This window comes from Mustela lutreola, chromosome 14, assembly GCF_030435805.1.
Source record: "Mustela lutreola isolate mMusLut2 chromosome 14, mMusLut2.pri, whole genome shotgun sequence".
Classification (NCBI taxonomy): Eukaryota; Metazoa; Chordata; class Mammalia; order Carnivora; family Mustelidae; genus Mustela; species Mustela lutreola.
The window spans coordinates 49723254-49743530 of NC_081303.1; the positions used below are offsets into that span (position 1 = coordinate 49723254).

Below are 20277 nucleotides of genomic sequence, written 5' to 3' on the forward strand. Positions count from 1 at the left end.
AGAAACCCGATATTGACGAAACACCGAAACAGCATCCAGTTTGGGTTTCTCTTCAATTATTTTTAAAAATTTTTCAGTTTTTTAGTGATTCGCTGTGTGTATTTGTTAAGTATCGCTCTGCCCCAAACTGGGGGAAAAAAAAAATCTGGTCTTTTGAGTCTCTAGTTCGAAAAGCACTGTTATCTGTGCTTGATAACGCGAAAAGCTATCTTACAATCAGCAAAAGATCCAAGTGAGGAGAGAAGGAAAACAATCTCATCTGTGCTGCTCGCAGGAATTAACCACAAATCACTCGGTGTGTCGGTGTGTCGGCAGTTTTCCCTTTATTACTTCCGGACGGAAACTCCAGTCCCCTTCCCACTGCTCTACCTGCCCACCAACCCCGCAAGCCCGGTTCCCTAGGCCGGGTTTGAAGTTCACGGCCCCTCCACCTGCACCCCGCGCTCAGCCACGCCAGGCGCCCCCGCCCAGTTTCGCGGGGGGCGCAGTCTGCCGCTTGCCGTAGCGCAGGCCGAAGGAGTTCCAGTTGTAGGCGGACAGATCCTTTTCCCGCTGCACCAGCACTGAGCCCCGGGGGGCGGGGATCAGGCGGCTGCGGGGGGCGCACAGGCCCCGCCGCTGGGGCCCCGCGGGGCTCTCGGGAGGCGGGCACAGCGAAGCCGCCCGCGGGCTGGACTGAGCCCCGGCTGCCTTCCTCTCCGCACACCGCTGGCTCTGCTCCCACGGGGCCAGGAGGGCCTGGGGTCCGAGCCGATGGCCTAGGACAGAGCCACAGAGAGAGGATGCGGTGAGGCCAGCGCCCGGGTGAGACGGCTTTGGAACACCGGGTCACGTCCCTAACTTGTGCTTGCCTTTCTTTCCTTGACCTCTAGGAACCCAGAGCGCAAGGCAAGGCAGGGCCCTGCCGTCTCAGCTCGGATGGCTCCTCTCTCTTTCTACACAGCTTCGGTTTCAAAGGTTTTCCAGGATGATCTTAAACATCTCTTATATTAAATTATTTCCTTTTTGGAAGCAAACGTGGTAGAGCTTGGAAATAAGGCTGCAGTATTTGCTGGACACTCAGCATTGCCGCTCTCGGCTCCCTGCCGGGGCCACGTGCCTGCAGTAGGGTCTCAGATGCTTATTAAATATATAAAAGTGAATGAACAGCTTGTAGTTACAGAAATGAGAGCAGAACTAGGACCACTGTGCCCCATAGCCCTCCCCAATTACTCTGACCCCTATTAAGCTCCAGGAAGACTCCCTGAAGAATGGGAAATGATTTGGGTCACCTTGACCTGCTCACCTCTCCCACTGTCTGTATAATCTCTCCCCTTCACGCTGAAGGCTAACAAGGCTAATTTGGAACCCACTTCACATGCAAAAGGCTTGTTAAGTTCACTCTAATTTTTGGCAGGAAAATAGTGCCGCTAGCTCCGAGCAGACAAGAACCCCAGCCAATAGTGGCACGAGATTAGTGGAAATGAGGCTTGGTGTGTGAGTGGGTGTGTGTTGGGGGGGGGGGGTTCATTGGCTTTGGGCCCTGCTCCTCAATGCCTTGGCATACTTTGAAGAGGAGTGTGGGTGTGGTTCAGAGTTAATGCTCATCTTTCTAGAAAGCCCCTCCTGACTTGCTTCAGGCCTGGCTGAGGCCCCGGGAGAGATGACGGCTTCCTTCCTGGCTAAACCCATCATCCCTGTGGTAGGATTACTGCTCAGGCTCTACTGTTTCTGGCCTCACCTAAAGCCATTTGCCGAAAAGAGCCAACAGGTCAATGTCCCTGGGGCTGTGGGAGGGTTATTCTGTGGGGGACCCTCGCTCAGCCAGAAAGAATACCTGATCCCGGAGAAAAGACACTGTTGGCCAAGGACCCCCTCCTCCCCGGCACAGGGCCATACCCTCTTTGCTCTGGGCTATCTTCCAGGCTGGATGGTATCCGGTGTGTAGAGGGTACGCTCCGAGTTCCATAGCAGAACTGTGGGCCAGAGAGGCTAAGCCCCGTGCTAGTTTGCCCAGGAAACTGTCCCCCAAGCGGTGTTAAACCCACAACTTCTGTCTCGGGGACCGGCTTGTGCCCCTCAGAAACACATTGTTGGCAGCTCTTGCACCTGCTGGGATGCTGTGGCATTTGGTTGACTTTGGGGAGGCTTCTTTATCTTTGGGCCTCAGTTTCTCCAGCTAATCAGCTGCACATGGACTCATAAGGTTGACAGGTAGTAAGGATCTGTCCTTTTGTTTAAGTCTTCCCCCCCCCCCCGCCCCAACTCCCCACAAAGGGCCCGAGATCACTGATGAAAGAAACTTGCCTAGTAAATTCCTCCCCAATGGATCTGCTCAGACAGGTGGCTGGTGTAGAGCAGAGCACACAGTGGGAGAAGACCACGAAGGAGCTCAGTGGTTAACAAGCACCTGAACCTAGGGGGGCCCACGGATGCCCAGAGTAGTAAGCCATCCCTTACTTGCAAGATTAATGGGGTCCCCAAATACGTTGCATGGGTTAGTCTTAGGTTTCCATTAAATGCAGTGTGAAACTCACATCAATAGACTAGCCTCCCTCTCCTTTGCAACAACTCCTCCCTTTCCTCCCAGACAATGCATACCTGTCAGTCCAGGGTTCTCCATGGGTGCCTCCTTTTCAAATGTTTCTCTGAAGACAGTGGCACAGAGGAAAAGCATCAGCTGCCAAGAGACCAGTGAGTTCATCGTGGTGAGGAGGCCCAGGTCCTGTCAGTGTCCTGAGGCTGAGACAGAGGAAGGGGGAGGGGACTAAGCCAGGTGCATGGTTTTGTGGGCTGGGTGTTGGGGACAGAGCCCAACGTGAAGCGAAGAGGAGAGCCCGAGAGTGAGGGGGCAGTGTGTAGGGGTGAGGAGGGAGCGATGAAGTCAAGCAAGGCAAGGAGCTCCACTGAGTGGAGCGCGCTGAGGTCCAGACATTTTCTGGAGCCTGGGAGCTCTGTGCAGGGCTCTGGATACATCCTGGACTTCCTGTGCCCAACTCTCCTGTGAGATTGCACTTTCCAGAACCTGGCCCAGCTCCCTCCTGCTGCAAGAGGCTCCATTCCTTTCATTTTTCAAGAAAAAAGGAAGAAAGAGGAAATCATCTTGTTCTCCCTCCTAGCCCTTCACATAAGCCTTGAGGACTGTCACTAAATTGTCTTATTGTCCATAATACAAGGAAGAGAAAAAACTTTCCCTGATTCAGCAGGTCAATTGTCTTCTTATTCTATTCTTCATGGGCTCCAAGATGATAGGAATTGAACTGACCTCGTGATTTTGGCCGCTCAGATGGGAGCTGCGAACCCAGCCCTCACTAGGTCCCTTTTACCTTCCCTCTCAGGCCCCGCCCCCACCCCAGCCCTTCCAGCTCTCAGGTTGAGCTGCCTTTGAAAAAGTCATCGGGGGCGCCTGGGTGGCTCAGTGGGTTAAAGCCTCTGCCTTCGGCTCAGGTCATGATCCCAGGGTCCTGGGATCGAGCCCCGCATCGGTCTCTCTGTTCAGTGGGGAGCCTGCTTCCTCCTCTCTCTCTCTGCCTGCCTCTCTGCCTACTTGTAATCTCTGTCTGTCAAATAAAATATTAAAAAAAAGAAAAAGTCATCCGGCACTGAGATTGTCCAACAAACATAACATGAGTAAAGACAAACTGATGGGGAGGCAGGTCCAAAGGCTGACAAAAAGGGTGTTGACTGGAGCCTCAGTGGTCTGGGGGGCGTGGCGAGTGGGAGGGGCGGTACTATCACAGGTGCCCAGGGCTGCTAATGGTCTGCTCAGCCCTGTCCATACTTTTGATCTTGCCCCACCCCCCATTCCTCTCCAGGACCTGGGCACGGGGCAGAGAGGAAGACTGCTGAAGTGGGATCTAGAACATGAAGCCTGGCCCCAGCTCTGCCCCACTCCCTGTGGGGCGTGAGCAAGTTATTCCCATCTCTGGACCATACTGCTTCTCTGTTAAAAAGAGCATTGCATCAGGCTGGTCACCGACTATCCCTTCGGTTGCCTTTCCTTACGGACTTTGATTCTGGGATGCTCTGAAAGCCAGACAAGGCTTTCTCCACGTGCTCTAAAGAGGCAGGATCAGATCATTAGAGCAGTGTAAACCCATTTCTTTTATCGCTTTAGGCTGTGCGTGTGCCCAGTCCACGTTAGTGCAGAGATCATTCCTCATCACAGCACCAGCTGGGCGCTCTTCTAGGTGCTGGGGGGTGGTGGTCACAGGTGTGCTAAGACACAGGGTTGCTCGTTTCCAGCCCCTCCCCAAGATCTAGCTTAAGAAATTGAGTCCTCTTAGCCGACCATTTCAAAATGACACCAGAAATGATAGGGGGGGTGTGGGTACCCAGGGAGCTGGGGGAGCCCTTGGAGCTCATCCCGGAGCAGGGCGGCGGCTTTGCCACAGGGGGCGCTCCGGAGCTGAGTTTCTGAAGAAGCTCGGATCGGCGGCTTGAATACAGGAGTAAGGCAGGCATTTCCAGCAGGGGGCGCGGGAGCTGTCCCACAGTCCCGCTAGGGCCGGGAGCACCGGAGCTTTTCGGGAGGAAAGACAGTGGTGAGGCTGGAGGAGGGGCTCAGGGGGGCTTTATTCCAGAGTCGGCAGAGCCCGAGGGGGGCATGTGTGTTGCATTTTAGATGAAGCATTTTGGCCGCTCTGCAGAAGCAGGGTGGTGAGTGGGGAAGGTGGTGGGTGGGCAGGCCGTGCCCAAGCTCCTCCCACCTGTAGCACCTCCTCCTCGTTGATATCACCACCTGGCCAGGTGAGAATGCGCGCGCGCGTGCGCGCACACACACTCCTCTCAGTTCTTTTCCCAGCACAGAAGCCTTTAACATACGTGGTAGAGTTGAATTGTTTGGAAAAGAACCATCACCTTTCACGGGGACAGAGAGGCTGACCAGCTGTGGACAATTTTTGTGCCCCTACCGCAGGCTTTTAACGAAGTGGGTAATAGATTCTGGGCGTGGTGGGAGAGCTTTTGAAGTGAGGTGGCTTCCTTCCTGGGATAACCCCCGGTTCTCAGTGTAGGGGGCGAGCACAGTGGCTGGGGGCTTTGGTTTGATTTGTACTCACCATCCATACGTTGGGAGAACTGCTTGGAGGAGTCCTATGGACTCCTGAGCCCCGAGGGGTTCCCCAGCTCCCTCCAAATGCTTCTGTGGCCTCTCATCCCAGCCAGAGCTCACTCACTATCTTTATTCCTTCCACGGTAAGGGATCCCCAAGGTCCTGGTTTCATAAACGTGAGTCAGGGTATTCACGGAGACATCCCCAGAATCATCTGGCCAATGTGATAATCAGGAAAGATCAGCACCCCCTTTTGCCTGCCTGGGATAGGTTTGTCAGTCTTAGAAGGAAATTCCTGCTCCTCCCTGGAGATCCTCACTGGGGCTGGACAGACCCTTCTCCAAGTGTGGATGCCCTCTGCCCCCCACCCCACCCCATGCACCTACCTCAGCTCTGTTCGGTGGGGTCGGAGCTCAGTGAGGTCTCCAGGCGCTACTTGGGAGGGTGAATACCCACAGAGAGGGGAGCCGGGCTCAGCAGTGGCCTGATCACGTCCGTTTTATAAAGCCCAAGGTGACGTGTCCAGGCATAGGCCCACCTCTGCCTCCTCCTCCCCCTCGGACCCGTCAGAGAGCCCAGCGTTTATGCCTCCCACAGCCTGGCTCTCATGACTGAAATCAGCCTCTTTCTCCTCCTCCAGAAGCCCTCCAAGGCTGGCTTTCTGATTCTCACTGGTCCTTCCATCCTCCTCACTCCCTTCGCCCCAGACCCACTTAGCTGGAGACCCATTCTGCCCCCAAATGACTTGGAAATAGATAATCTGAGGGGGAAGAGAAGGGGGGCTCGTGCCCTCCAGACAAGAGCCACAAGAGCACCCAGTACGAAGGCAGCGTAATGAAGGGGGCGGAAGGGAGAGAAAGGCACAGTCTGACCTAGGAGGCTAAGAAAGTAAAATCAAGTGGCAGCTCTAGAAGCTGCATGTCCGTGGGATGTGCCCAGGAAACCCAGAGAGCTGACCTCCAGGTACAGCCCCTGATGCTGCTTCTCCAGGGACCCCTGCACGTCTCACGGTCACGCTGCTTTGTGATCACCACGTACCTTGTTCCTAAGGCAGCCACGGGCTTCCCGCTCCCGTGCTCAGTATAGCTCAGTATAGACACCAAGGACCCTCACAGACGGTTAGTAAATGTACGCGTTGCGAGGCACTCTTGTCTCCTTCCCAGGCCTGCAAGAACACTCTTTACCCTGGGCCGAGGTGCTTCCCAGGACAGAGAATGTCTCTTCCATCAGACGGGGGCTCTCCAAAGGCAGGGGCCATATCGTCACCCTCAGACAGGAAGCTCTCTCAGCACCGGGGCTATCTGGTGGGTGTGCTCTGCCCACGTCCGCCTAATTAATGGCTGAGTAGCATTTCCCACCAGCGTGTGGGATTAATACTCAACACTTGTCTGATGCCTGCTGCTAACAGGGGTTTGCAAACATATTATCTCACTCATTAGGACTGTTAACCACCAGGATAAAAATGATAGCCTCCGAGAGCAGGCCTGCCCCTCACTCCGAGGAATGCTGTGCATCGGCCTGCCCTGAGTCAGAAACTGGACCCGACAGGCTAGAGACAGTGACTTTGAGTTTCAGACACACAGCTTGGGGATTTAATCTTTGCTTTCCTCCCATAAATATGGGCCGGTCTGTGATACCAGCCCCAGTCCGGTCTCCATGGGGGACCCCCTGGATCTCTGCTCCCAACTGCGTCAACAGCTTTGTGAGCTGACTTGGGGATCTGAGGTCATTCATTCAACTCCGTCCTTCCTTCTGGACTTGGAGAGCTCTGGGTATGAGACAGGAGATGAGCCAGTGCAGGGTGGGGGCGGGCCCCAGTTCCTTTTCAGCCCCCTCAATGAAGGATCCAAGTTCAAGGAGCTCATCTCTGTTGTTCAGACCATTGATCTGGTGCCCTGAAGCCTCTGGAACAGCTGTGGGAGCCAAGAATCATTACTTCAGACAAAGAGCAAGGAGCACACTCCATTTCTATCTTTGTGGAGTGGGCCTTTAGAGCTGGGAACAGAGCCAAGTGCAGATAGGAAGAGGGGGGCCACGGGGATGAGCCAGCTGGCTGCAGGGCCTCCCTGAGCTTCTCAGGGAGCTCCTGTTCTGTCAGAAAATATGCTTTAGAGAAAGGGGGGGGGCAGTGGCTGACTGTCCCCTGCCTGCCCCAAGGAGACAGTAGAATCTGCCACGTGCTGCTGCTGTCATTGGCTGTCATGCATCCCCTCCATGCCTGGAGCTGACTCCGCCAGCTCTCCAGAAATCTCTGGCACTTTCTGGCTGCATCACCTAGACTCTCTGAATATGTTTCTTTGGCTCTAATAAGGAGCCATGAAAAGCCACCTTCCTCTCTACCCAGGCCTCAGGCTCAATGCTCCGGCCCACTCCCCTCCGCTGCTCCTGTTGGACGGAGTCGGTGTGGGGATGGGAAGGGATGCTGAGGCTGGCCAACCTGGGGAAAGGGGCTTGAGGGGAGATGGGGGAAGGGTCTGCCCCGTGGGGACAGCAGTCTCATCTGGGACCCCCAGTCCACCCCAAAGCCCGTGCGTTATCCACTTACCGCGCTCAGAAAGGGGATGTTGGAGGCATTGCCCAGGAAGCCAAAGATGACAGGGAAAAAGCCCCTAGGAACAGAGGGTGAGGAGGGGGTCAGCGACGGCCTTGGGGGCCAGGGGAGTGGTCCAGGCTGAGGTCCACCCAGAGGCTCCAGCTTTGGTTCCCAAGAAAGTGGGCCCCTGGGCTCTGGGAGCAGGCTTGGATCCGCATCTCTGGTTTTAGGGAGACAACCACGTGGAGAGCTTAAGAATAAAGGGCCCAGGGATGCCTGGGTGGCTCAGTGGGTTAGGCCTCTGCCTTCGGCTCGGGTCATGATCTCGGGGTCCTGGGATCGAGCCCCGCATCGGGCTCTCTGCTCAGCGGGGAGCCTGCTTCCTCCTCTCTCTCTGCCTGTCTCTCTGCCTGCTTGTGATCTCTGTCTGTCAAACAAATAAATAAAATCTTTAAAAAAAAGAAAAAAAAAAGAATAAAGGGCCCGGAGTCAGGCTCCTTGGGTTCAAATCTTGGCTCTGCCACTTCCTGGTGCCATATAAACTTGGGCAAATTCCTTAACGTCTCTGAATCTCAGTTTGCAGCTGTAAACGGCATTAATAAGAATAGTATTTATGTCATAGGGCCTTACATGAAGAAATGTTGGGGAAGCTTTCCTGTGTAGGACTGTGACTGTCTTTGTCTCCCTGGACTGGGTGTGGACCGCCGGCTACCGGTCTCCTGGGCTCCAGACACAGGCGGCTGCTGGAGCAGCTCTCGCGCAGACTGTCCCCCTCGTCCAGGCATGCGTGGAGCCACCCTTTGTTCTCGGCCCCCCCAACTCTTTTTGGACCTGCCCTGGCAAGGCTTGGCCGGGCACATGTATGGGATCGTTCAATGGGCTCGGAGGCACTGAGGTCGGCATGCGGAGGGAGCCGTGTGTGTGTGCAGAGGTGAGGGGGTTAGAAATTTGAATTCTGGCTACTTCCTTTCCTTGGGCTTCATTTCCCTGAGGTTCCCCGGCATTGCCAACATCCCATGTAGCTCCCATTTTGGTTTTCTCCCCCAGCAGTGCTGTTGACAGGGAACCCTGTCAAGCTTTACTGTTGGTTCACACTACAGACTCTGTGGGGGCCCTGCTCATGCTTCTAAACCCTCAGAAGACAGTCCCTGTTGTCAGAACTTGTCTTCTCAACTAGGCTGCGAGTTCCCCGGGAAGCTTCTCCTGGTTCAGCCCCACAGCCCCACACCTAGCTCTGGATTTGGCACGCAGTAGGTACTTTTGACATTTCTGACTATTTGAATAAATGACTGAATGATGACATATTTGAGCATTAAGTAAGTGAATGGCAGAGTGTGTGTGAGAAAATTTATGTCTTTGAAACCACTTTATAAGATGTCTAAGAGGTCTGGGGCATTTGGGCTCATCAAGGTGTTTTCAAGGGTGCGGTGAGCAAGCGGAAGGCCATAGGAGAGCCCGGGGTCCTGACCCTGGCTCCTTCCCATGATTCCATAAGCCATGCTTCTTCCGGTCCCCGTCATCCTGGTCCCCAGAGACACTGGGAGTCTTCCCTTCCTCGCCTCTCCTTCCTCAGTACCCGTTCCTTCCTTCTCTGTAAACACCCTCCAGTCTCCTTGTAAAGCCTGCCTGTCCTCAGGCCCTGTCCCGGGTCTTGCTTCCTCCAGGACACCTCCCTTGGCCCAGGCAGTGGTCACACACCTGCTGACTTCCGATTCACTTGTCAGCAGGCCAGGCCGAGGGATGTGGGGCCGACAGCCAGGCCCAGCTGGGTCCAGTCCAGAAACTCTGCACACTATCTGTGAGACCTTGGGCAGGAGGCAGCCTCTCTGAGCTGGCTTCCTTATCTGCAGAGAGTAGGCCTACAGCGGGTCATAAGGACGTCAAAGTGCAATGATGATAGTGAGCGTGCTTGGGGCATATGAAGGGCCGGGGAGATGCTAGTTCACTGCCTTTCCTCTCTGCTGGATTGCTGAACTTGAAAACAGGCCCTGTGTCTCCTCCTTAGGGGAAGGCACAGTACCAGGCATGTGGTAGGTGCTCAATGTTTGTGGATGGGGGGGGGGGTCCGATCCCTCCAATTTGGAGTAGGATGTCTTGGACAGTGTCTGCCTGATGCCCCTCCTGCCTTTTCAGGTCTTCCACGACTCCCACCTGCAGGATAAAGTCCCAGCTTCTGCACACCCTGCCGGTCGTCCTGCCCAGACCTGGTGAGGGGTGATCTCAGCTACTCAGAGGCCCTAGTAGGCTCCTCCAGGGGAAGGAGACCTGTACTCACTTGAAGAGGCTAAGGAATCCGTAGGTCTCCAGGACCATGCCCAGGAGGGGCCAGCGCAGCAGCACAATGACCACACCCCCCAGGAAGAAGCTGGTCCCTTTGAGCTTGTGCCTCTGGAAGAAGAAAGAAAATGTCTTCCTCAAGCCGATGATGAACAAGAGGCCGGTCAGGAAGAGCAGCTGTGGGGGAGGGAGGGAGAGAAGCATGAGAGCAAACCCACCAATCCCCCCTGGGAGTCAGGGGTCAGGCCTGGCGCCCCCCCACCAGACATGGGGCAGGACTTGCTAACTCTTCAAGGAGGAACCCTTCAGAGAGGGTGACCCCGCAAACTGGCAAACTCCCAGAGCCTTGGGTCCTTTCTGCCTGTGGGGAACAGAGCTGCCCAGAGACAGGTAGATGGACAAGGAGAACCTTGGTCTCCGGCTGCTCACCCAATTCTTGGATCCCAAGTGCTTCTTTGTATATGACTTCATTTCTCATCACACCTCGAAAGGAAGGCGGCATAGATAGAGTTTCTCCATTTTATGGAAGTGAGCCCTGAGGCGTAGGCAGCCAGACCCGGAGTCGCACGGAACCACCGGGGCTCCACTCTCTGGCCCACTGTCTTCAGCTTGGCTCCTAATAGATCCATTAGGAGTTCCCAGGTGTCCATCAGATTTAACCCTCTGGCTTTCCTCCAGCATGTTCCATGTCCTCTCTCCCCTCTCCATGCCTTTTCTCTGCCTGTTCATTTGCCTGGAAGTGCGTCACCCCCCTTCACACCCATTTCCTTTCCAAATTCCTTTTCTTTTCTTTTTTTTTTTTTTTTAAAGATTTTATTTATTTATTTGACAGAGAGAGATCACAAGTAGGCAGAGAGGCAGGCAGAGAGAGAGAGAGGAGGAAGCAGGCTCTCTGCTGAGCAAAGAGCCCGATGCGGGACTCGATCCTAGGACCCTGAGATCATGACCTGAGCTGAAGGCAGTGGCTTAACCCACTGAGCCACCCAGGCGCCCTCCAAATTCCTTTTCATCCCTCTACAGTTGGGTGTGCTTTCTTTCCTCCAGGTACCTTGTTTTATATTCAATGTGCTCATCTCACTACGACTTTATGGCTGCCCCTGCCTTCCTTCCCAGTTACAGATGTGCAGGTTATGTCTCTATTGCTAGACCAGGGGGATCCTGATGGCAAGGACAGTGGCTGATGCATCTTGGTAGCTGCAGGGCCTCACCCAGAGCTTGCCACAAGAATCCAGGTCCTAAGATGCTCTGTCACACCTCGCTGTGCATCTCCCGGCCCCCTCACCTACCTGGGCTTGATGGTGCTGACCCCCGGATGGGCACGATCTGAATGAACTTGGGGCTGACCTTCCAGGCAAGAGAGACCTCAGGTAGGTTGGTGGGGGAGGTACACAGGCTGGGGAACTCACATTTCCGAAGGCCAGGAGCACCGAATCAAAGTACAGCAGTATCCCAAAGAGGATGAAGAAGACGCCAAAGCTGGTGGTACCCACACCAATCTCTGCAATGGGCAAGCAGGTTGGGGTAGGATGGGCTTTGGGGGGGTTCAGGATGGGGTGGTGGAAGTTTCCCCCATTGCCACTGGACAGTTGCTCTCTGAGGAGTGGGGGTTGGGGTGGCTCCATTTTCACCCAGGGATCTCAGTTTCCGTGCTTGCGGGGAATGATAGGACAGGAAGGGAAGGGAAAGGTACAGATTTACGTTTAGCGCCTGCGCACTGCTGGTCAGTTCTGTACTCGGGGCATTCTGTCCTCACCACGGCTCTGCTAGGTCACTTGCACTGTCCTAGCTGCTTTCTCTCTTCAGCTTCCCTTTACTTGCAAATGCTGCATGAGCTGGGTCATGGTCAGGGTTGGGTCCCTCCTATCCTGTCCTCCTGCACCTGGGAGCCACGGATGCTTAGACACAGCTGTCTTGCTTGATTTCTCAACAGGTTTGCCCTCCTAGATAACTCTTCACACTGTGTGCTTCCTTCTCTAACTGTCCCTATCCTCCAGCTGTCAGGAGATGACCTCTCACACTGGATTGGAAAAACAAAAGAAATGTGCTCACCTGGGAGTCTACACCCTAGCCAGGGCTTGCTGTCCCATTCTGCACCTTCCCTCCCGCTGCTGCACCTCGGGTACTCACCCCTCCACGCCCCTGGGCTTTCTCTAACGTCAGTCCCACAACTGGGCAGCTCTGCACCAGGTTGGACCCACACTGACAGCACTCCACTCTACCCTGTACTGTGTGTTTTTGTTTTATGTCTCAGGGCAATCTCGGAAGCTGCAGGAGTTGGCTGATAGCCAGTGAGCCCAAGGGCAGAAGGGCAGGATATTAGGGACCCCCTGTTTGGTCAAGGGCTACATCTCTGACGTTCTGATAATTTTTTTTTTTCCACATTGCTTCCCTCAGGAAGAGTTGTAACAATAACAGGATGTGAAGTTGCTTTTCTGAAACCTTCTTCTGCATCACGCAAAATTGTTAATTTTTACTTATCTTTGCTACTCTGATAATCAACAAATAACAATTCATTGTATTGCTCATTTTTTAATTGAATGAAACTCCCCCTAAATTGTGATAAAATACACATCAAATTTAGCATCTGAACAACTTTAAGTGTACACCCAATGGCGTGAGGCATATTCACGTCGTGGAAGCATCACTGTCATCCGTTTCCAGGACTCTCGTCTTACAAAACTGAAACTCTGTCCCCATTAAACACTGGCTCCTCATTCTCCCTTCCCCAACCCCTTGCAACCACCACTCTACTTTCTATCATTCTGACTCCTCTAGGAAGCTCATCTGAGAAATGACACAGTGTTTTCATGTGACTGGCTAATTTCACTTAGCATAGTGGCCTCCAGGTTCATCCAGGCTGTAGCAGGTGTCAGAAGTTCCCCCTTTCTAAGCTGAATAATAATTCATCACATGTTGTGTGGCTGGGAGGATCATTCATTACGCATCTGCCTTCGGCTCCGGGTCTTGGTCCCAGGGTCCTGGGATCGGGCCCTGGGTCGGGCTCCCTGCTTGGCAGGAGACCTGCGTCTCCCTCTCCTACTCCCTCTGCTTGTGTGCTCACTCTCGCTGTGTCTCTCTCTGTCAAATAAATTAATTAATTAAAAATGTTATTGTATGTTTATAATGCATTTCATTTACCTGTTCATCTGTGGGTGGAACTTGGATAGCTTCCACTTTTTGGCTAGAGTAAATAATGCTGCTGTGACATGGGTGAATGAATCTTTTCAAGATTCTGCCTCCACTTCCTTTGGACACATATCCAGAAGTGGAATTGTTGGATGATATAGGGGTTCTATTTTTAAGTTTCTGAGGGCCCTCCACACTATTTTCCAGGATAGCTGCCCCAGTTACATTCCCACTAGCAGGGCACAAGGGTTCTGATTTCTTCACATCCTCACCAACACTTGTTATTTTCTGGGTTTGTTTGTTTGTTTGTTTTTTGATAGCATACATCTTAATGGGTATGAGTGGCATCTCACTGTGGTTTTGATTTGCGTTTCCCTGATGATGAGTGATGTTGAGCATCTTTTCATGAACTTGTTGGCCATCTGTATATCTTAAGAGAAATGCCAATTGAAGTCCTTTGCCCATTTTAATGGTCGTTTGGGGGTTTTGTTGCAGTTATTGAGTTGTAGGTGTTCTTTATATATTATGGATATTAGTCCCTCGTCAGATACATGATTTGCAAATATTTTCGTCCATCCCATAGGTTGCCTTTTCACTGTGTTGATTGTGTCCTCTGATGCAGGGAAGTTTTCGATTTTGATATATTCCAATTAACTACTTCTTCCTTAGTTGCCTATATTTTTGGTATCTAATCCAAGAAATCATTGTCAATTTCAGTGTTGTGAAGATTCTCTCTTAAGTATTCTTTAAAAGCTTTATAGTTTTAGCTCTTGCTTTGAGTTAAGATAAATTTTGAGTTTATTTTTTCAGACGGTGTAATGTACAGGTTCAACTTAATTCTTTTGCGTGTAGATATCCAGTTTGCCCAGCATCATTTATTGAAGAGACTGCCATTTCCCCACCAAATGGTTGTGGCACACTTGTTGAAACTCATTTGACTATCTTTGCCTGGGTCTACTTCTGGGCTTTCTATTCTACCCACTTGGTCTATGTGTCTGTCTCTATGCTAGTCCCACACTGTTCTGATCACTGTAGCTTTGTAATAAGTTTTGAAATCACGAAGTGTGAAATCTCCAATTTTGTTCTTCTCTTTTAAGATTGCTTTCACTATTTGAGATCCCTTGAGGTTCCATATGCATTTTATAATGGATTTTTCTATTTCCACAAAAAATGCCATTGGGATTTTGGCAGAAATCACACTGAATCTGTAGATTGCTTTGGGTAATATTGATATCTTAACAATATGAAATCTTATAATCCATAAACACAGGATGTCTATTTGTGTCTTTTAAAATTTTCTCCAGGAACATTTAGTGGTTTTCAGTAAGTCTTTTGCCTCCTTGATTAAGTTTGTTTCTAAATATTTTATCCTTTTTGATGGTATTATAAATGGAACTCTGTTGCCTTCTTCAAAAAAAATTACTGATGATATTGTACTACTTCAAGTTTACATTGTGTAGTCTTGCAACTTTATTTACTTCATATAGCTAGAATGCTTTATTTTCTTTTTATTGTAAATTACACGGTAGATGGGGATATGGCAAGAGTGTCTTTTTAAACTGCAACATGTATGACTTTATTAAACATGGCTTAATTTTTGAGGGGCATCTGGTTGGTACAGTGGGTTAAGCCTCTGCCTTCAGCTCAGGTCATGATCTCAGGGTCATGGGATCGAGCCCTGTATCAGGCTCTCTGCTCAGTGGGGAGCCTGCTTTCCCCTCTCTCTCTGCCTGCCTCTCTGCCTACTTGTGATTTCTTTCTCTCTGGAAAATAAATAAAATCTTTTTTTTTTTTTTAAATGGCTTAATTTTTAAGAGTACCTGGCTGGCTCAGTCAGTGGAATGTGTGACTCTTGACCTTGGGGTTGTGAGTTCGAGCCCCACACTGGGTGTAGAGATTACTAAACAAATAAACTTTAAAAAACAGCTTAATTTTTAGAAATTGAAGTTGGCTTCATTTTTTTAAAGGGAACATATGGGTTATTTTTAAATAGAAAAATTGTACTGGACTCGTTAACGAACATCTTAGTATTGGTCCTCACAATACCTATGAAATTGTTATTATTGCCATGCTTTTAGGGATAGTTGTAAAAAACTGTTAAAAGTCTGGTTGTTCAGAAGCAGAACTGTAAAAATAAGACAAAAACAAAATCTTTGAGACTTGACTTACTGGCTAAGTTCTGTTTACAACAGAAGGAAAATGAAACAACCCCATTACCTTCTGGTCATTTTTCACTGTTTCCATAAGATCCTAGGAGGTTTATGATCAGTGTCAGTATTGAAATAAGGCCAAAGGACTTCTTTGAAAGAATCATTAAAAATACAGAGATAAGATTAGGGGTGCTGGCTCCCTCAGTCAGTAGAGCGTGTGACTCTTTTTTTTTTTTTTTTTTTAAAGATTTTATTTATTTATTTGACAGACAGAGATCACAAATAGGCAGAGAAGCAGTCTCCCTGCTGAGCAGAAAGCCCGATGCAGGGCTCGATCCCAGGACCCTGGGATCATGACCTGAGCCAAAGGCAGAGGCTTAACCCACTAAGCCACCCAAGTACCACCCAAGTGTGTGACTCTTGATCTCAGGGTCATGAGCTTGAGTCCCATGTTTGGTGCAGAGATTACTTAAAAATAAATTCTTAAGAAATATATATATATATATATATATATATATATATATTCTTCATATAAATCTCATATATACATATATATATATATACATATATATATGAGATTTAACATTCAGATTATATATATGAGATTTAACATATACATAGGAGATTTAACATTCAGATTACAGATCAATATCTCACTTAACTCATAGTACAGAAAAATGCCAGTATCACTGGGTCTCCTTTTGGCCGAGCTGGATTTTGTTAGGACCCATGGGCCACATCCTCTCTCTCAACACGTTGTCCAGCTGCCCAGAATCCATCTTCTACTCATGGCTGATGCCTCCTGTTTCTGACAAACCTCTGTGATCTAAACAGATTGGTTTCCTATGTCTACTTCCCAGGAACACCTGTTTGAGTTACATTTCTTAAGAGCCCAGAACACTGAGCAGAGGATATTGTCTCTTTGGGTCATCACAAAGGTTGCACTGTCTTTCCATGCTACATGGGGTTTTTGTGGGGGAGAGGGTTGTTTTTTGTTTTTTGATTTTTTTATCCTCAGAGACAATAAATTGAAGATCTAGGAGCACAACTACTTTGTCCTGATAATTTTGTAGACACTAGGGTATTGTGGAGGAAGACCATAACCCTGCTTCTTGCGCCTGAATGGCAAAGGCATTTTAAGTTTTTATGCCTGTTTTAAAAGTCTCTGTGATCAGCTTATACCCGCCATAAAAATATGTCATTGAGGGCACCTGGGTGGCTCAGTGGGTTAAGCCTCTGCCTTCGGCCCAGGTCATGATCTCAGGGTCCTGGGATCGAGCCCCACATTGGGCTCTCAGCTCAGCAGGGAGCCTGCTTCCCCCTCTCCCTCTGCCTGCTGCTCTACCTACTTGTGATCTCTCTCCCTCTGTCAAATAAATAAATAAAATATTAAAAAAATATATGTCATTGATTCCAATTCCGATGATACACACTTCACCTCTATCTCCTTTGGTAGATGTTTTTGTGTGGAAACACAATGTGAATGTCTTACTGGATTTTCATTTCATTTTGTTAAAACATCCCTATATCCCTTCTGTAAACACTTCAGAAGAGCCTCTTACTCATTTTGGAGAGACAGCTGAAGTTTCTCAAGGTTCCCCCCCATGGATTCTTGTCTCCTCTTTTCTCGGGCAACAGTGATTTACTGGCCTGCATAATTATTACTTTTCCACCCGCCCCACTCCTCATCAAGGGCTGGTGCAATTCCAGAATTTTCCTGTGATGGGGGCAGCCTACGCCTTCCAGCGTCCCCTGCGCTGTGGACACAACAGCTCCCAGAAAAGGGTCGCAAACTGTGTTTCTCATACGCAAGCTGTAGACCTTCCTTTACCTCTCGCTTCCAGTAGCTTCGTGATTTCAGTCGTTCCCAACCAGGGCGGGGATCGCTCCTGAAGTTCTCGGGGGCGGCAAGCATGGCAGAGAGGGCAGGGACAGAAATGCCTGCCACCAACGACCCTGGGAGCCAGACAGATGGGGCAGCGCTCCCCCTGCTGGAGATCAGCCAGAGCTGATGTTTCTTCCATCACTAGATTAGGGTGGCATCTGCTGGGACCCCCCCCACACACACACCAAGACAGTTATTCTTCAGCTCCTCCCCCACCCCTGCTAGGGTGCCGGTCTCACCCTGCCTGGCAGACGGTGGTCCCCACACACCTGTCAGCCAGTGAGGGATCTGCCACCCGCTCTGGGCTGCCCTCTCCCCCTTGGGCCTGATGCCTTTAGGACTGAATCGTTATGACTGAATTGGGAATAGGAACAGGAAGGAGGGAAACAGGAAGAGAAAGAGCCTCCCAGTTCACGTTCAAGATTAACACCAGTGATTAACAGGGATGACGTTAATGCTAGTGAGTGCGCTTTGCCAGGCACAGTCTTGTATGTATTAACTCATTTAATTTTCATAACTCCCTGTGAAGTAGGTTATGTAGGAAACCCTCCTGCACTGTTAGTCCCATTTCACAAACAGAAATGGAAACACTGAGAGGTTCAGTCCTTGCCTGGGGTCTACACAGCCAGGAGCTGGCAGAACAGGGGTTTGAACCCAGTTGTCTGGCTCTGGAAGAGGTGCTTTTAGGGACGCCTGGGTGGCTAAGTCGGTGAAGCGTTTGCCTTGGGCTCAGGTCATGATCCCAGAGTCCTAGGATGGAGCCCATACTCCCTGTCAGCAGCTGGCCACTCCCTTCTTCCAGCATCCTCTCTTGGCTTCTGCGACACCATACCCTTGATTTTCATCCTGCTGTTCTGACCGCACCAGCCCAGCCTCCTTCGCTGGCTCCTGCTTCTTTCTTTTCCTCTTGGGGTTTGCGTTGCCCAGGGCTTCAGCCCAAGCTCGCTTCTCTTCTCCTTCTATTTCACACTCATTCCCATGTCTTTAAATACCACTCTGTGCTGACAATGTCGATATTTATCTTCTAGCCCATGCCTGTCTTTGAGCTGCCAAGCTCATATCCAGCTGCTGACTTAGCATCTCTGCTCACTTGGTTTTCGCTCTCCGAGGCATCTTGAACTCAACAGGTCCAAACTGAGTTATTAGGCTTCCTTCCTTCACCCTGCGCCCTTCCAGGTTTTCCCCAAGTGAATACGAATGTCACCCCCCACAGCCATCCGTGAGTCTTACTCCCTGCTCTTGCCACCCCTCCCCCGTGTAACCCACAGCTAAGTTTTATTGCTGCTTCTTGCCCGAAGGATCTTGAAAACAGTGCATTTCTCTCCACGCTTACTGTTTAATTCCAAGCCACCATCATCTCTTTCCTGGATTCCTACAACATTCTCCAGTTAGTCCTTGGCTATAGTCCTTCCCCACACAGTAGTCAAGGGTCTTGGAAAGCATACAACCGATCCTGTCAGTGCACTGCGGAGGATCCTTTACGGCTTCCCACTGGACTTCCACTCAAAGCATCCTCCCAGCCACACCTCGGCTTGCAGACCCTTCCTGATGGGCCCCCACCTGGCTTGCTTGGTCATCTTCCTCTCTTGTCAAAATTCCCCTTACCTACCATACTCTAACCACATCTCCCTTCCTTCCTTTTTTCTTTTCTTCCTTCCTCCCCTCTTCCTTTCCCTTCCCTTCATCACTGTTTCTAAGATGAGCCTTCCTGCCTCAGGGCCTTTGCATATGCAGTTTCCTCCCATGTGTTATCTGCCTAGGGCATACTCATCCTTGAGGTTCAGGGCCTTTGCACTGCCTGTTCCCTCTCCTGGGACAGTTTCCCCTCCAGATCGCTGCACAGCTTTGCCTCCTTACTTCATATAGGTCTCTGTATAAAAGGTACCTTCTCAATGAAGCCTTTCCTAAACACTCTATAACAGAGTAACCCCTCCTACCTCACTTTCCCTAGCCTGCTTACCCTGTTCCATTATTGTCCGGAGGACCCATCCCCATCTGACCAATACCTACTGATTTCTTTATCCGTTAATTACCTGTTTCCCCACCGCAGCATGTACGCAGGAACACGTCGGTTCCGTTTCAGTATATTGTTGTATATTCTATGCCTGACACAGTGCTTGGCACATAGTGGAGACAAATTTGTTCAGTGAATGAATAGTATCACCAGTTCACAGAGGAGACCCTGAGCTCAGAGGCTCTAAGTCACAGTTCTCCCTGCCCTGCCAGGCCTGTGGGCCACCTCCCTGCCATCTCCCCGCAGAGGAAGGGGAAGGATAAGGATATTTAGGAGTGAAGGTACAGTAATTTGGGGACAGGAGTGGAGTTTAGTTTCTGATAAGAAGGGACCCAAGGTGGGGACACTGGCTGGCTCAGTTTGTGGAGCAACTCTTGATCTTGGGTGGTGAGTTCAAGCCCCATGCTTGAGGAAGAGTTTACTTTAAAAATTTAAAAGAACAAGAAGGAGAAGGAGAAGGGAAAGGAGGAAGAAGGAAGAGCCCCAAGTTCACAAGGGTCCCTGAGAGTTTGTGGGGGGGAATGTCCTAATGGGCAGAGGCCTCCTGCGCCCACACTTGCAGCATCCCAGGTCTCAGAACCCTGATGGGGAAGGGACCAGCTTGGGTGGTGAACTTGCTGCTTCCCCCAGGCACCAGCGTCTGGCTACCTGGGGGTCCTGAGCAGCCCCCATTCACTGGAAGGCCGGGGAGCCACACCCGGTCCTAGCTCAGCTGTCTGCACAGGATGCCAGCACAGCAGCTTCCAGCCACTGGCTCCAGAGGTCGCCTCACAGGCTCCCCAGCGAGAGATCCCAGCTGGGAGGGGAGGTGTCTCCGCTGGGGGCCCCCCTTCCACACACCCCCCAGCCTGGAACCTCCCTTCCAGCCCAGCCCCCTCCATGGCACCAGCCCCTCCACTCACTCTGCCACTCGGTGATGGAGATCATGCCGCTGGCTGCCTGGGGGGCCTTCCGGGTCGGAGCTGCCAAGGGGTGAGGAGCAGAGAGGACCAGACCTGGGCATGGTCCAGGGAAGCTGACCCTTGGTAAATTGTGAAATGAGCCTCTGGTGAATCATTAACTCCCTCCTCTCTCCAAACCCCACCTCTCCCAACTCCTCACCCAAACGGCTGCTTAAAGTTGTAGGCTCCCTTCTTCTGGGTAGTCCCAGAGGGCACTGGCTCCTGACGCTTGCTCTGCCTACCTGGAGGAGGAGACGCCTCCAGCCCCTCCAGCGGTACCCCCACTCCTGCGCCCTGAGGTCGAGTTCAGCTGCTTCCA

The 20277-nt window shown here is 51.1% G+C and overlaps 2 protein-coding genes across 6 annotated transcripts; both read right to left on the minus strand.

Moving 5' to 3' along the window:
* Positions 1-317: 317 nt before the first annotated feature.
* On the minus strand, positions 318-6443 carry KISS1 (KiSS-1 metastasis suppressor). Of its 5 annotated transcripts, none has more exons than XM_059146599.1 (4): positions 5040-6443; positions 4689-4792; positions 2581-4501; positions 318-758 (listed from the first exon to the last, which is right to left on the minus strand). In XM_059146599.1, the coding sequence occupies exons 3-4, from the start codon at positions 2681-2683 to the stop codon at positions 445-447; spliced, it is 417 nt and encodes a 138-aa protein (XP_059002582.1). In that variant the 5' UTR covers positions 2684-4501; positions 4689-4792; positions 5040-6443; the 3' UTR covers positions 318-444. The 5 variants fall into 5 exon arrangements, with proteins under 5 accessions (XP_059002582.1, XP_059002578.1, XP_059002583.1 ...); XM_059146595.1 differs by having other exon boundaries at positions 2581-2721; positions 4314-4501; positions 4689-6443; XM_059146600.1 differs by lacking the exon at positions 4689-4792 and having other exon boundaries at positions 2581-2721.
* A 152-nt stretch (positions 6444-6595) lies between these two features.
* GOLT1A (golgi transport 1A) lies at positions 6596-20034 on the minus strand. Its single transcript, XM_059146601.1, has 5 exons — positions 19920-20034; positions 11249-11340; positions 9841-10019; positions 7578-7641; positions 6596-6945 (listed from the first exon to the last, which is right to left on the minus strand). Exons 1-5 carry the CDS (start codon positions 19942-19944, stop codon positions 6907-6909), a joined length of 399 nt encoding a protein of 132 aa, XP_059002584.1. The 5' UTR covers positions 19945-20034; the 3' UTR covers positions 6596-6906.
* Positions 20035-20277: the final 243 nt, after the last annotated feature.

Bases quoted from the DNA above. Each gene is read 5' to 3' on its own strand.
- KISS1 (XM_059146600.1), bottom strand. From the start codon at position 2,683: ATGAACTCACTGGTCTCTTGGCAGCTGATGCTTTTCCTCTGTGCCACT. The intron at 759-2,580 runs GTATGCATTGTC...GCTCTGTCCTAG, and splicing joins GGAGAACCCTGGACTGACAG to GCCATCGGCTCGGACCCCAG.
- GOLT1A (XM_059146601.1), bottom strand. From the start codon at position 19,944: ATGATCTCCATCACCGAGTGGCAGA. The intron at 10,020-11,248 runs GTGAGTTCCCCA...CCTCCCCCACAG, and splicing joins TGCTCCTGGCCTTCGGAAAT to CTGCTCTTCCTGACCGGCCT. The intron at 6,946-7,577 runs GTAAGTGGATAA...TGGCTCCCACAG, and splicing joins ACATCCCCTTTCTGAGCGCG to CTGTTCCAGAGGCTTCAGGG.